Source organism: Ahaetulla prasina, chromosome 15 (assembly GCF_028640845.1).
Source record: "Ahaetulla prasina isolate Xishuangbanna chromosome 15, ASM2864084v1, whole genome shotgun sequence".
Taxonomy (NCBI): Eukaryota; Metazoa; Chordata; class Lepidosauria; order Squamata; family Colubridae; genus Ahaetulla; species Ahaetulla prasina.
The window spans coordinates 2,541,523-2,556,082 of NC_080553.1; the positions used below are offsets into that span (position 1 = coordinate 2,541,523).

Below are 14,560 nucleotides of genomic sequence, written 5' to 3' on the forward strand. Positions count from 1 at the left end.
GGAAAGCCCCTCCGGGTGACCAGGTCAGGCTTTGGGCCTCTCTCACAAGGTCCTGGCTAGTGGAGCTCCTCTCACCTCAGACACTGGAGGGGCCTAAATCTCACGCGCAGACGCCCCAACCCAGCCTCTCCCGGCCAAAGGCGGCTTCTTGGTCTCAAGGCGGACCTGGGCACCTTGAGGACCAAGGCCGACTCCCTCATGTGCCATTCGCAGCGGCTCGCCCAGGAACCCCCGCCCCCCTCGCCAGCCCTTCACCCCGGGCGTCCCGCAGGCGGGCTGGTTCCGCCGGCCGGTGCGAAGCCTGGCCTCGAGCCAGATGCCGGCCACGGATTGCGCGGCGCAGGCCTCGCTGAGCAAAGCCTCGGGATGGGGCCGGCCTGGGTCGGTGGGGGGGGGGGGAGAGCGGCCTTCGTGGGTAGCAGCGGGGAGCTGGCCGGGCCTGGTTGCTGCCCTTCTCCTCCCTGGCAGAGCCCTCGCTCCCCGGCCGCGCTCCCCGAGTCACATGCTGGTCCTTGTTACCGGCTGGATGGGCTTTAACTCTTCGCGGCCCGGGCTCCTCCTCCCCCCCCTCCCCGCTTAGTTCCAGCGAGCAACAGTAATGAAGTGCCGGGCAGGCCCGGGAAGAGCAGGGAGCCCCCCCTCCCGCCGCCCTTGACTATGGAGGCCTCGTCCCGCAGGTAGAGAACAAAGCGGGGAGGAGGCCTGCTGGCCACGCTTCGCCCGGCATCGCAGCTGGCACAGCCCGAATTGGCGCCCGGCCCGGCCCAGTTCGGCCCGCCGCGCTCCGGTCGGCCCCGCTTCCCGGCGGCGGCGGCGGCGGGAAGCAGGAGCCGGCGGCGAGGCGAGCCCCTCGGCAGGAGCCTTTGTCTCCCGGCGCACCCGAGCTTCTACCGCGTGGCTGACCGGGAAAGGGCGGGTGGGGGGCTGGCGGGGCGAGCGAGCCGCCGGCGGGCAGACAGGGAGCCGGCTGGCCGCGACCCCGCGCGCATGGCCGCCTCGAGCGCCCCGCCACCCGCCTCGCCCGGCCGCAGCCACCTTCTGCGCGCTCGCCGGCGGGCCGGCTTTTATGCTCACGCCGGCCACCCGCCTGCCGGGGGTGGGAGGAGCCGGGCAGGTTGTCCCCGGCGGGCCCGTCCCTCCCTTCCCCTCCCCGCCCGGCTGAGAGGGGTCGGGGGAGGGGGCAGCATGGCCTGGCCGTCCGGCCCCTTTTCCAGCGCTCAGCTGCCCCGGGAGTGTGGCGCTGGTCCTCGCCGGGAGAAGTAGCCCGAATGGAGACCGAAGCCAGCCAGCCCGGCCTCGCCTCTCCGGACTCGCCGCACGATCCCTGGTACTCGGCCCGGCCGGCCTCCGCCGCGCGCTCGCTCGCCCGCCCGCCCGCCTCCCTCCGCTCGGGGAGCCGCCGGCGTTCCCGCCTCCCGCGATGCCGGGAGCTCGTGGCTGGGGAAGCGGCCGGCCGGCCGGGGGGAGCCGGCAACATGGCCGATGCCCGCGCCGCGCTCCTCGCCGCTCCGCTCGCCCGCGCGACGCCGCCGGCAGCGCCTCCTTCTTGGCCGGCAGGCGAGGCTGGTAGCCCGCCCCCGCCGCATCTCGGGGCGCCCCGGCCGCCTCCCGCGCTCCCCGCCCGGCGCCCCGCGCGCTCCGGAGCCGCGCCCCCCCCCTCGCCGGAGTTGCGGGGCTCGGCGGCGGCTTCCCGAGGCTCCCTGCGCGGCGCCCCGGTCCCGGAGCGGGGCGTCCCTCGGCCACGACTCGCGGCTCCCCGGTGCTGCCGGCGCCCGCCTGACTCGGCTCTCTTTCTTCCCTCGCTAGCAAAATGTTCATCGGGGGACTGAGCTGGCAAACGACGCAAGGTGAGCGGCGCGGGCGGGGAGGGGGTCCCGGGTGCGGGTCTCGCCCGGTGGCACCTGCCGCCCCAAACTTCCCAGCTCCTCCCCCAAAGCCTCCCTCCCTCCCGCCGCCGCCGCCCCCCGCCGCACGGGAAGTGGGCCGCGGACCGGCCCGGGGCTTGGCGGGCTTTGTGGTGGGTTGCGGGAGAAGCCGGCTCGCCCGTCGGCTGTTGGCCCGGGCCCGGGCAGGCGGCGATCGCGCGGCCGGGCCGGTGGGAGCGCTGCTGCGGAAAGGCTCCCGTGAGCCGGGAGGGCTTCCTCCTCCCTCCCTCCCGTTGCCCCGGGCCGGAGGCCGTGCAGCGGCATCGCCTCGGACGCGGCGCCGCCGTTTCCCGCCTGGGAGCCCCACGGGTGGCCTTGTGTTGTGCTTGCAGAAGGCTTGCGGGAATACTTCAGCCAGTTTGGCGAGGTGAAGGAGTGCCTGGTCATGAGGGACCCGCTGACCAAGCGATCCAGGTGAGGCTCCCCGGTGCCTTGAGCACTCCCGGGGGGGGGAAGGGGGGAGGGAGGCGCCTGCTGCTCCCCCCCCCTCGCCCGTTCCTCCTAACCGACTTTCTCCCTTTCTCGGCTGCCTCCGGCCCTCCCTTCCGGCCCTCCATCCCGCGCAGGGGCTTCGGCTTCGTCACATTCATGGACCAGGCCGGGGTGGACAAGGTGCTGGCCCAATCCAGGCACGAGCTGGACTCCAAAACGGTGAGTTCTTTCTCTCAGCCTCTCGGGCCGCTGTGTGGGCGATGCATCCCTTAGAGCCAGCCTTGAATCAGCAGTTGGGCTCTGCAACCGGGCAGGAAGGTGCCGGGATTGGATGGTTGGCTGGACCGGCAGCCGCCCTGAGAGGCAAAACTTTCTCTTGCATGCTGGAGCAAAGTTGAAAGGGAGCATCTCTTTGAGCCCAGCCTGGCTGGTACGCAGAAGTCTGAGATTTGGCGTCTTTCCTTTCCCATCCTAACTAGGAATCCTGGGAGTTGTAGTCTCCCCTGTTTTCAGGATGCCAACTCAAGGGATGGGTGTAATCCAAACGGGCTCCGTTTTGGGGATGTTGTCCCTTTGGTAGGGCATCGCACCCACCAAGTGTGACCTGCAGGCCTTCCCCTTGGGCACCCAAGCTGAAGTACTTCCAATGCCTCCTCTTCCCTCACGTAACCCCAAAGGGAGAAAAGGGGCTTTTTCCCAGAGAGTCTCTATTGTGCTGAGACCACTGAGAAAGTGGTCTCGGCTCATCCTGGGCTCAGATCCAGGCGTGGCTCTCAGGCCAGTGGAGTTCTCGTATCTGTTTCCAATGTTGGTGGCCCACCAGATGTTCTGGGGACTTGGCTGACTGGTTAGACTGCCTCTCGTAATCCCAATATAGCAGCTCATTCAGCATTTCATGTCCCCATTTTGCTACCACCTGGAAAGGCACAGCCTGCCTATTCCAGCCTTCCCCGGTCACCCCATGCCAGCAATATGGGGATATCCTACCCATCATCCTCTCCAGATTGGCCATGGGGTGCCCGGGCTTCCAGATGGCATTCTTTTGCACCACTTTGGGTCAGGAGAGAGGAAAGTGAGAGGGAGGAACATGAAAAACTGCCTGCTTTCCATTCCTCTGAAGGTAACAAACTGTCCCCTTAAGAGGTTTTTTTTTTGTCCTCCGTCTCCATTCTCCCCTCAAGCCTATTTGCAGGTTTAGCAAGCAGAATCCTTATTCTCAGGAAGTGAGAAAGGCAGCTAAGCTTAATCTGCCCAAGCAGCAGCGGTGGGGGTGGGGATGTTAGGGTGGGCAAGGAGCAGGATCCATATCCTGGGTATTAATAACAGGGCCCAAATCAGCCATTCTGGTAGTTTTAAGATCCAAGGTACCTGAAAAATCAAGTCCAACTCTACTCGTGCCAACTTTTATTTGGAATCATAACTTGTAATTTGCCACCTCAGAATCCTAAAATATCTTAAGTCTAACCCATGTCTAAGAAGACCTGGAGGTTTAGTGGTTACATCTCACACACCTTTATGAGGTTATAAATGGTTTCAATGTTTTATTGTATCGACTGTTGTTTTTATTCCTGGTACTATGCTTAGTAATAAGCCCATGGTAAATAAAGATAGTACCAGTACTAAGGTGGCTGAGTGGTGATTTCAACTCACATCTCCAAAGAGGCCATAGGTGCAGTGCTTCCTTGATTAATTTGTGGACTAGTATGTTTGTTATTCTTCTGTGTAACTCGGATGTGTGAATATGTGTGTATAACTGGGATCACGATTCCATTAAACCAGATTTGTTTGAACGGCAATTGTTGAGCAAGCATCAAGTTAACCAAACATTAAGTATGGTTTGCAAATCTCATTGGCTTAGGTGTGTGTACTCATCCTTGGTGTAATATTGTGTAGGTGCGTTGTCTTCCTCTGCATGGAGTGAGCAGGCATTTCTTGTCAATACTTTTGGACACTTTGATCTGGCTGAAATCTTTAGGCTCAAGGCTTGGGCTAGAAAAAGGAACAGGGTTTGTTTTTAAAAATGTTTTCTCTCCAGCGAATGGCTATTAAGGAACAACGCTCCTAAAAATTCTCTTGCACGATTATCATAAAAAGAAGGAGAGCTGAGCTGCTCCCCCTCTTTCGATGGGGCTGATGCCTGGTTACAGTTCCCTCTCCCGCCCATTTCTGCTCAAATCCAATCCTTGTTCTAAAGTAAAGAAACAACGAAAGCAAATAATGTTTCCTTGAGCGAGTGGTAAGAAAGTAAATCATTCTCTCCACTGGCTGATCTGTATGAATGCAGGACCTTGAGGTTCTGGTATTGAATAAAACCCGAGTGCAACAAAAACATTATCCTAAAAGTTAGGCACTTTCTTTGATTAAATTCAGCTTCTCGGTTTAGTTTCTTTATAACTTGTCAGACTGTGCCCGGTGCGGTTGGCATCAGCAAACAAGCTCTAGATTGTTCTTGCGATGCTCCTGGCCCTTTGGGGCATTTTTCCAGCAAAGGGGGGGGGGGTGGGGGGGTGGGATTCCCTTCCTCTAGACTTTGCTATGGAGCAAAGTAAAGTCTAGGGGGTCTATTTCAGTGGAATGGGCAGGGGGGCCTCTGCAGCTGGCCTAATCTCATGGACCCCTCAGACGAAAGTCCGCTGATCCCTATTCTTCTGCGCTGCTCTCTCCCCGGCCTTTGAAAACATGGCTGGGGGCCTCCTTGCAAGGCGGAGCAGGTGGGGGGAGGGGCTGAGCGGACCCAAGGAGAACAGAAGGGGTCTCGAGCGAGACAGAAGGCGATGGGAGTGGGCTGCCATGCAGTCCCCGATGTGTCTGGCGGGCTGGGTGGAGGGAGGAAGCAAGAGGTGGCGATGGCAAAACCTGGGCCCAGTAGGACTTATTTCTCTTTGTTTGGTGCTTAAACAATTTCCCACCTTCTTCTTCTCCTTCTTGCTCTGTCCCCTCCGGACTTTGGGTGGGGGGGCTGATGCAGAAGGTCTATATGGCAGCTACCTGCTGTACCAAGGCTTAGTTCTCATGGGGCATAATGTCCTGGGAGTGTCAGGAAAAAGCACCTTCTTTGGCTTGAGTGTTGGGAGAAGCCGACTCTGCGTCCTTTGCCACTTTTAATGGCATCTCGGACCTTCCTCTCCCTAGAGCAGCCTTTCGGGATCCTTCCTGGTTTATTTATTTACCTGCCAATCGGAAGAGGCGGGGACCTCAGGGTGGGCATCTGAGGGCTCCTCTGCGGACTCCTCCGGGGCCCAGGAAAGCCAGGAACACAAAATGCTCCTTTGGTGCCGTTATGTAGAGCCAGGAGAAGCACCATTTCAAGGCCTGCCTGATAAGTGTGGCTGTGTTTCAAGAAACCTCTCGGCACAGCCTGGTGGCGTCGTTGGTGAGATGCAGTGGGCACCTGGGCAGCAGGAGCCTGCCTGCCATTGTCTAGGCAAGTTTCATCTTTGGGGATGACCCCAAAGAAGGGCTTGCTCGACTGGAGAGAGAGACATGGCGCCATTTAGCCAGAGAGGATTTAGGGACGTTTCCTGGATCAGAGCCCCCAAAGAAGGCTTGGACTTTCCAGGTTTTTTCTCTCATAAAACGGAGCGATTCTCCTCGGCTTCCTATTCTACAGAGCTCCATTCCTTCCATGAATTGTTACCAACTTTTGCTAAATTTGCAAAAAGGGTCCCGGAGGACACGTCTCAAGTGCAGCTTTGCTGGCAGAGAACCTGGGGGACCGTGGCCTGTTTTGGTCTGCCCCGGGGTTGGAAAGACCGCACAGTGCCACACACCGCACTGTACTGGCCTTGTAAAGTTTTAGGCAGGAAACATTTCTCTTTATCACTTCGGTGCTTGACCTTTGACTGGACCAACTGAGATTTCCTTATCAGCCAACCTTGGTTCAGACGTGCAGTTTCTTCTAGCTGGAACGCTGAGCTGAAGACAGGAACTGAACCTGTAGGGAATTTGTGTCTCAAGAGCAGAAACGGTTGCTTCCCTGTTCCACTTGTTTTGTTGCATTCAGACATGTCTCCATCTGCTGGCTTCGGTGATGGGGTGAAAGGCTGCAGGGGCTGCAGGGCTGGGTGATTCCCTCCCCTGGAGAGAGCAAAAGGACGGGCTACACCCAAGAACGGGCATGTTTGAGAACACACTCCGTTTGTAAGGAAGATAACTGCAGGCTGCACTTTGTTTATGGAAATGTACGTTTAATAGATACCTTGGCTGGACTGTAACATTTCAAAGGCTGGGGAGACTGGTGTAGTCGGAGGTGTTTGTTTTTCTTCCCAGGTGGCGGGGGTGGGGGTGGGGAGGGTGGAGGGGCGGGGGCAGAGTGGATGGAGCAATTTGGCTCTTAGTTTCACCAGGGCTCTGCCAGCGTGTCCCCTTATACAGTGTTGTTCTGGGGAGAGGCCTCCACATTCTCGACTCCAAAGCCCGTTGGATATATAGTGTTGCACAATCCAAGAGTTCCCAGATAGCTGTTGTGAATTGTGGGTGCTGGGATGGCGATCTTTGGGTCCCTTCAGTGTGACTCCAGCCGGCTTTGGCCTTGTGGCAAGGGGTTGTAGCAAAGGCTGTGAAGCTTTGACGGATGACAGGAGGAGGAAGCGTTGCCTGATCTTTAGGAGGCACAACCTCCACATCCACAGACAATACAGATAGTCTTCGACTTACAACTGTTCTAAGTTAGGTTGGTGCTGAAAAAAGTAATTTATGACTGGACCTCGTATTTACAGCTGTCGCAGCTTTCCTGCCGTCACCCAGGTGCTTGGTAACAGGCATGTATTTTTGATGATTGCAGCGTTCCGGAGTCAGAAGATCACCATTTATCACTTTCCCGGGTCCCAAAAGTGCTTTTCTCAAGGGGCATAACTGGACTTTCTGGTTTTTCTTTGAAGACGTTTCGCTTCTCATCTAAGAAGCTTCTTCAGTTCTGAATTCTTTTTCTTCAGCTTCTTGGATGAGAAGCGAAATGTCTTCAAAGAAAAACCAGAAAATCTGGTGGCCTCTTGAAAAAAAGCACCTTTGGGGCAACCGTGCCCTGGAGGACTGAGAGTCTCCATAGACACCTACCTTCCCAGGTGGCTTCTGACAAAGTCAGTGGGGAAAACTGGATTTGCTTAACAATTGCATGATTATTATAATATTATTATTATTAACAACTACAGCAAAAAGGTCCTAAAACTGGGTGCTGCTCACTTAAGAACTGCATTGTTTAGCAACCAAAGTCATGGTCGTACATTGAGGAGACACCCTGTGTATAGTAGTTCAAAACCTAGAAAGGAGCCTGATGGCCATGCTGTCTGAGGAAATGAGGGATTAGGTAACTCCATTTTGTTTCTCCAATTTACAGCCTGCCTCAATTGTCCGAGCCACTCTAGAGCTTTGTTGGCTGAGGAATTCTGGGAGTTGAAGTCCACAAGTCTTAAAGTTGCCAAGGTTGGAGACCCCTCCTGCTCTAGAGTTCCCGGCCTCAGACTGGCCAGGGGGAGAGGAGGGGGAGAGGGGATGGTTCCGTCTGAGTAGCGAGCAAGCGCACGAATGGAGCGTGTTTGCACACTGCTCACGCAAGTGGGGATATATGTTTGTGTGCTCTACCACCATACTAGAAAAAAGATGTTGAGACTTTGGAAAAAGTTCAGAGAAGAGCAACTAAGGTGCTCAAAGGCCTGGAGACTAAAAAGTATGAAGAACGGCTGCAGGATTTGGGTTTGGCTAGTCTAGAGAAAAGAAGAATTACGGGAGACATGATAGCAGTATTCCAGTATTTGAGGGGCTGCCACAAAGAGGAGAAGGTCAATTTATTCTCCAAAGCACCAGAGGTCAGGACAAGGAACAACGAACTCCCCCCTGTCTTACGTCAAGTGCCTGATCTTCGGACCTTTCGCCATGAGCTAAAAACATATTTATTCACTCAAGCAGGACTGGCATAAATAGTTGATTTTAAATTGGGGTTTTAGTGATTTTAAATTTTTAAATTTTTTAAATTATCGGCTGTTTATCAATAGTTTCTTTTAATTTCTTTTAATTGTATATATTCTGTATTTTATTCCGGCTGTACACCGCCCTGAGTCCTTTGGGAGAAGGGCGGTATAAAAATCTAATAAAATAAATAAATAAATAAATAAATAAATAATGGATGGACACCCAGGAGAGAAGCAACCTGGAATTAAGGAGAAACTTCCTAACAGTGAGGACACTTAACCAGGGGAACAGCTGGCCTTCAGAAATGGTGGGCACTCCATCCCTGGAGGTTTTTAAGAAGAGATTATACAGTCACTTGTCTGAAATGGTAGAGATTCTCCTGCTTGCAGGGGGCTGGACTAGAAGACCTCCAAGGTCCCGTCCAGCTCATTCTATTCCAGACCACTTTGGACGACTCAAGGCCTGGTAGTGAACTGCAGCCAGGGAGTTGGAAAGTCCTGCTCTAGATGAGTCAAGGAAGGTTGGACTAAAAGTGTATGTCATAAATGCCGGTTTGGTCTGAAGCATGATGTGGCTTCTGCTCCATCATTCCAGAGTGCAGAACAATGGCTGCAAATCAAGAGGGAGGCACATTCAGACTGAATGTTGATAAAAATCCCAACTGCTTTCAAGCGTACAATTAGTTTCAAAGCCAAAGGAAGAGCCTTGGGGAGCCGGGGCTCCTATCAGCCCTTGAAGGTGGACCAGCAATGCCACTTTATGGACACGGCAAAAAGGATCTTGAAACCTGTTAACATTTCTCCCTACCGGCTCTTGTGCCAAACAAAAATTCAGGGTAGAGTTTTTTGGCGTTCTTTGTTCATGTTTGTCCCTTCTTTCCCCAAAGTCAGCTCGACCTGTATGGGCCTCATTTAATTTTCTGTTCAATTTATTTGGTACATGGCAATAACCAAGCGTTGTCACGTGCCACTTCTGCATCACTTGCACTGTCCTGGTACCCCTAACTTTTCCTTGCCCTGCCACTTTTGGGGTCCAAGCCCACCTTCTCCAAGCAGGTGCCCTCCAGATGTTTGGGGATGTCACATTGCAGAATCCCCCCTGGCCATGCTCCTGAAGGGCACCGGATTGAGGAAGCTGCCCATATCCCCTTTCCGTGTTGGCAAAGAAAGAAAATGGGGGAAGGCTTGGACATTTCTTCTGAATGTTTTGTTGTGCCAAAAAGTTCCCCCCCCCAACTCTTCTGGTAAAGCAGCTGGACTTCAGTTTGCAGGACTGGAAAGGAAATGTGGTTGTCAGAAGGATTCAGGCAGGCTGGCAGGGACCTGGAACACTTTTTTTTTTTTAATTTACATTTATATCCCGCCCTTCTCCGAAGATTCAGGGCGTCTTACAGTGTGTAAGGCAATAGTCTCATTCTATTTGTATATTTACAAAGTCAACTTATTGCCCCCCCAATAATCTGGGTCCTCATTTTACCTACCTTATAAAGGATGGAAGGCTGAGTCAACCTTGGGCCTGGTGGGATTCGAACCTGCAGTAATTGCAGGCTGCTGTGTTTTAATAACAGGCTATCTTACAGCCTGCGCCACCACGGCCCCTACACTAACTCTGAATCCTTGTCTGTCCCTTTGGAATAATAATAATAATAACAATAACAACAACAACAACAACAACAACAACAACAACAACAATAATAATAATAATAATAATGATGATGTCCTTATTGGCTGAGTTCCCACAATACGCTGAACTCTTTACGTGGGTTATCCAAACAGACTGGCTCTGTTCATACAAGATGCTGTGCCCAAATCAATAAAACCTCTAATGGGCCAATGTGATGGCCTGGTTCACAGAACACGGACGGTGTTGGCCGAGTTCCTACAATAACATGGAAAGCCACCAATCTCCTGGCTGCCCTTCAGCCCAGCATGGCAAGCAAGACCAGTTGGGAGGGAGGGTCTCCTTGCAGAGGCTCCCAGCATTCCCCATGCTGGGAATCTGCCCAGTTCCTTTTAAATTTGGCTATGCAGACCCCAGGCCATGAGTAGACTTGGTTGGTTCCTTAATAAAAATAGCAAGAGGGACATTATGGGATTTGTTTGTTGGATCTTGGTCCTGCCTTTTGTATGGAAGCTCAAGACACCATATCTATAGTGCTCTTTTCTCCTATTTGGAGAATATCACAACAGCCCTGTGAGGTAGGATAGGCTGTGAGAGAGCCACTGGCCCAAAGGCTAAAGCCCTAGGGAGCTTCTGTGCTAAGGATGGGTGGGAACCAGAGGGTGCATTTCTTAATGCAGTCCTAGGTTGCGTCAACAGAAGGATAGTATCAAGATCACGCCAAGTATTAATACTACTTTGTAATGCCTTGGTAAGACCATACTTTGAATATTGCATCCAGTTTTGGTCAACCAGAATATAAAAAAGAGGTTGAGACTCTGGAAAGAGTACAGAGAAGAATGACAAAGAGGATTAGGGGGCTGGAGGCTAAAACATATGAAGAACGGTTGCAGGAATTGGGTATTTCTAGTTTAATGAAAAGAAGGACATGATAGCAGGCTTCCAATATTTGAGGGCCTCCTACAAAGATGAGGGAGTCGAACTATTTTCCAAAGCACTTGAAGGCAGGACAAGAAGCAACAGATGGAAACTAATCAAGGAGAGAAGCAACCTGCAATTAAGAAGGAATTTCATAACAGTGAGAACAATTAATCAGTGGAACAACTTGCCTCCAGAAGTTGTGAGTGCGCCATTGCTGGAGGTATTTAAGAAATCTGAAAAGATACAGGGTCTCCTGCTTGAGTAAGGGTTGGACTAGAAGACCTCCAAGGTCCCTTCCAACTCTGCTATTCTGTATTCTGATGGCAATCCAGCTTCTTATCCTCTGTCCCCTACTTCACGTTTGTGATTGAGGAGATCCGGGTTCAAGTCGCCCTTCACCCAGTAACTTTGGACAAGTGACTGCCTCTCAGACCCACCTACCTCACAGGGTTGTGGTTAGAAAAAAGCAGATAAGTAAAATAAAAAGTATATGTTTCTCCATTTACTGAACAGAAAGAACTATAGGATGGCATTGGGGATGGGAGGCTTATCCAAAAATCAGATAAAAGAATGCAAATCAACAGAGTAGCCATTTTGGAGGCTCTCCATAAATAGGGATTATTTATGAAATGGGATGGGGGGGGGGCCTTGTCAGCTTGCAGGCGAGAATTTCCAGAATTGGCTGCTCCTACCTATTCAAATATAATCTCTGCCTCTGGAAAGCTAGGATGTAAGGAAAGAGCGGGCTGGATTCCCAGTTCCCGATTTTTTTTCTCTGCTCAGGGTCATTGGGCGAAGGAACACACCATCCTGAAATTCCTGCCTTTAGACAGGTGTTTCTCAGCCCTGGCAACTGGAAGATATGTGGACTTCAGTCCCCAGAATTCTTTGCTGGCTGGGGGATTCTGGGAGTTGAAGTCCACACGTCTTCAAGTTGCCAGGCTTGAGACACAACCCTGCACAGCAGTCCCAAGCAGATGTGTCCCACGATGTGCCTGTATCTCTGAAATGCCTCAAAGCCCAAGTATGTTTTTTTTTGCTCTTCCTAGACTCTGCCCAAGGAGGTAAGGCAGTCAACCCATCTTACCTCCTGAGGGGCCCCTGGCCCCAAGGGAGAGAGCAAAATAATAAAGCAATGCGTGTGAGGGTTAGGGACTCCTGAATTCAAAGGCTATCTTGGACAGAAACTCACTGGGAGCCTGAGGGAATCCCTATGAAGTGGGGCAGAAAATCCTTCATTCTTGTATTTTTCCACGGGAAAAAATTTACCATTTTTTAAAAAATATCATTTTTCTCCCAGAAAATTAATTAGCGGCATAATGAGTGGATACAAAGACTGCTCAAATTGGATAGCACTGAAGTTATAATTAGCTTTTCTTTCTTTCTTTTTTTTTAAGAGAAAGGTGATTATCTGTAGGAAGCAACCATGCATATATAATAGAGCTCATTGGGGCATGCTAAAAAGGGTATACGAATAATTTTATCCTCTCTTATTATATTCCCCTTAAAATGTAAACGGGACCAGCAGGTGTCTGGCATTGCTATAGAGGGGTTATATTTGCAGGTATGCTGACCTCAAAAGGCATTCCAATAAAGCTTGGAATCGGGGGAAAAAACCCCCACACACATTCCAATAAAAGATATTTTGAACCTTGCCTTCAGGCTGCTGGAACGGGGCCAGGCCAGAGTCAGTTGTGAGAGCGAATGGAAGTTCCACAGCGAGAGGGAGGGGGGCAAAACACAGGCCCAGAAAATCCGCAAAGGGGAGAGAAGCCCCCACCTGCCCCCAGGATTCACTCTGATCAGGCTTTCAGCTCCCTCCATGAAAGGTCAGCCGATAAACTACCCGGTGTTTTCCCGAAAATAAGACCGGGTCTTATATTAATTTTTGCTCCAAAAGACGCATTAGGGCTTATTTTCTGGTTAGGTCTTATTTTTGGGGAAATACTGTACTAAATGCACCCATTTGGTTGACAATCTTAATGGGCTTAATTTGGTGGGTAGGACTTACATTACGAGCATCCTGAAAAATCATGCTAGGACTTATTTTCTTTCTTTTTTTTTTTAATTGAAAAAGTTTTAAAACAACAATTAAATTTTTCCCCCTCCCCCACCTTCCCCCCTCCCTCCAAAAACCCCTCCCCCCCCGACTTCCCGGAGCAAACACAAGGTATAGTTCATTAAACAAACAGTCATATGTTAAATTTTTAAAATCTAACACAATTATAATCCTTCTCTCCCACATAACCTGACTTCTTCCATTAAAATCAAAAACAACATCCTTCATTCAAAGGCAATCCAAAATTTCTTAATCTGATATCTATTTTGAATATAATCAATCCAGTTCTTCCATTCATTTAAATATTTTTCTTGAGTACTGTCTTTCAAGAAGGCTGAAATTTTAGCCATCTCAGCCAAATTGGAAACTTTCAATATCCATTCATGCTAGGACTTATTTTCCAATTGGGTCTTATTTTCGGGGAAACAGAGTAGATGGTGATAGATGGCGGCACTTTCCACACAATCGCAACCCAGTACATAGTGCATGGGCACAAGGGGCTGCTAGTAGCAAAGACATCATGCCCAGATGCCCAGAATTTCTTGTTCTTAGGTTTCTTATGATCTGGCCAGGAGCAGAACTCCGAAAGCTTGGAGTGGGGGTACCCTGGTCAGCCAGCATCCCAGAAGAAGCTGGTGTGTGTGTGTGTGTGAGAGAGAGAGAGAGGGGGTGGGGATTGCTTGTTACAAAGAAGCCCCCGGGCCCCCTGGAGCCATTCTTGGGCTTCTTATAAATTGTGGGGAATTTGGGGCATTGCATTGCAAGGAAAGGAAGCTGGAGTCCATGTAGGAGGAAGATCACCAGATAAGACTGATGGGGCACCAACAGCATTTCCTCCATGGAAGCCACCCTCTTCCATGGCTGTCAGGAATTTTTTTGGGACGGGGTGTGTGTGTCTGTCTGTTTGTGTTTTAACCCCTGACAACTGCCTGGACAAATTCCCTGCAACTTTTGTGACAAGATTTAAGAGCGCATGCATCGAAGGGAGTTTTTGGGGGTCAAACAATACAAAACAATAGTTTTATTGCTATTAACGAAATTATGAAAAATAAGTGGGGTCATAGAATAATTGTTCTCGTTAACAAGATGCAAAGAAAGTGCACCTGTTGTTAGCCCAGAGTGCCAAAAAAAACAGTGAGAAGGTTCTTTTCATTTCATTCCCATTAACTAAAACATAAATGGACACAATATAAATTTGACAGTTACTTGTATTTCACCATTTCCTTTCCTGTCACTTTACAAATTAAAATTTGGCAACCGCTTCGGAGTCTGCTGGAGTCCTATTTTCCAACTTTAGGGAGATCCCATTTGCCTCTGATCTTCTGCATTTCGGAAATAATTTTTAGAAGAAAGTTCACTAAAGGTTTAAGGACATAGGCTGAGGCTTCAAGGCTTGCCAGACTGACCTGGGCACCCACTCCACCCAAAAGGCTCTGCCCCAGAAGGAGTTTTGTGCCAGGCACGCCAACCTGCTTAATGGAGAATCCTTGGTTAAGTGTGACGTGCAAATTGAAGTTGCCACTTCTGGTTTACAAAGCCAGAATGGAAAACTGGCTATTTGCTGCTCTGCCACTATGGTAGCATGATGGCTTGGTTGGGGTTGAACCAGGAAGGCAGCACTCAACTTGGTCTCCTGACTGGCTGATGACTTCCAACAGTAATTCAGGTCCCCCAGGAGTATACCAAGTTTAGGGCC

At 51.4% G+C, this 14,560-nt stretch overlaps 1 protein-coding gene across 4 annotated transcripts in view; it reads left to right on the forward strand.

Annotated features, from left to right (window-relative positions):
- The first annotated feature begins 1,123 nt into the window (after window positions 1-1,123).
- The window catches only part of MSI1 (musashi RNA binding protein 1), a 59,309-nt gene continuing 45,872 nt past the window's right edge, over window positions 1,124-14,560 (forward strand). For all 4 annotated transcript variants that reach the window (XM_058158644.1, XM_058158645.1, XM_058158646.1 and 1 more), the window contains exons 1-4: window positions 1,124-1,327; window positions 1,807-1,847; window positions 2,258-2,339; window positions 2,492-2,576. In XM_058158644.1, coding sequence (XP_058014627.1) covers window positions 1,269-1,327; window positions 1,807-1,847; window positions 2,258-2,339; window positions 2,492-2,576 — 267 coding nt within the window. In that variant the 5' untranslated portion in view covers window positions 1,124-1,268. The remainder of the gene's footprint in view (window positions 1,328-1,806; window positions 1,848-2,257; window positions 2,340-2,491; window positions 2,577-14,560) is intronic.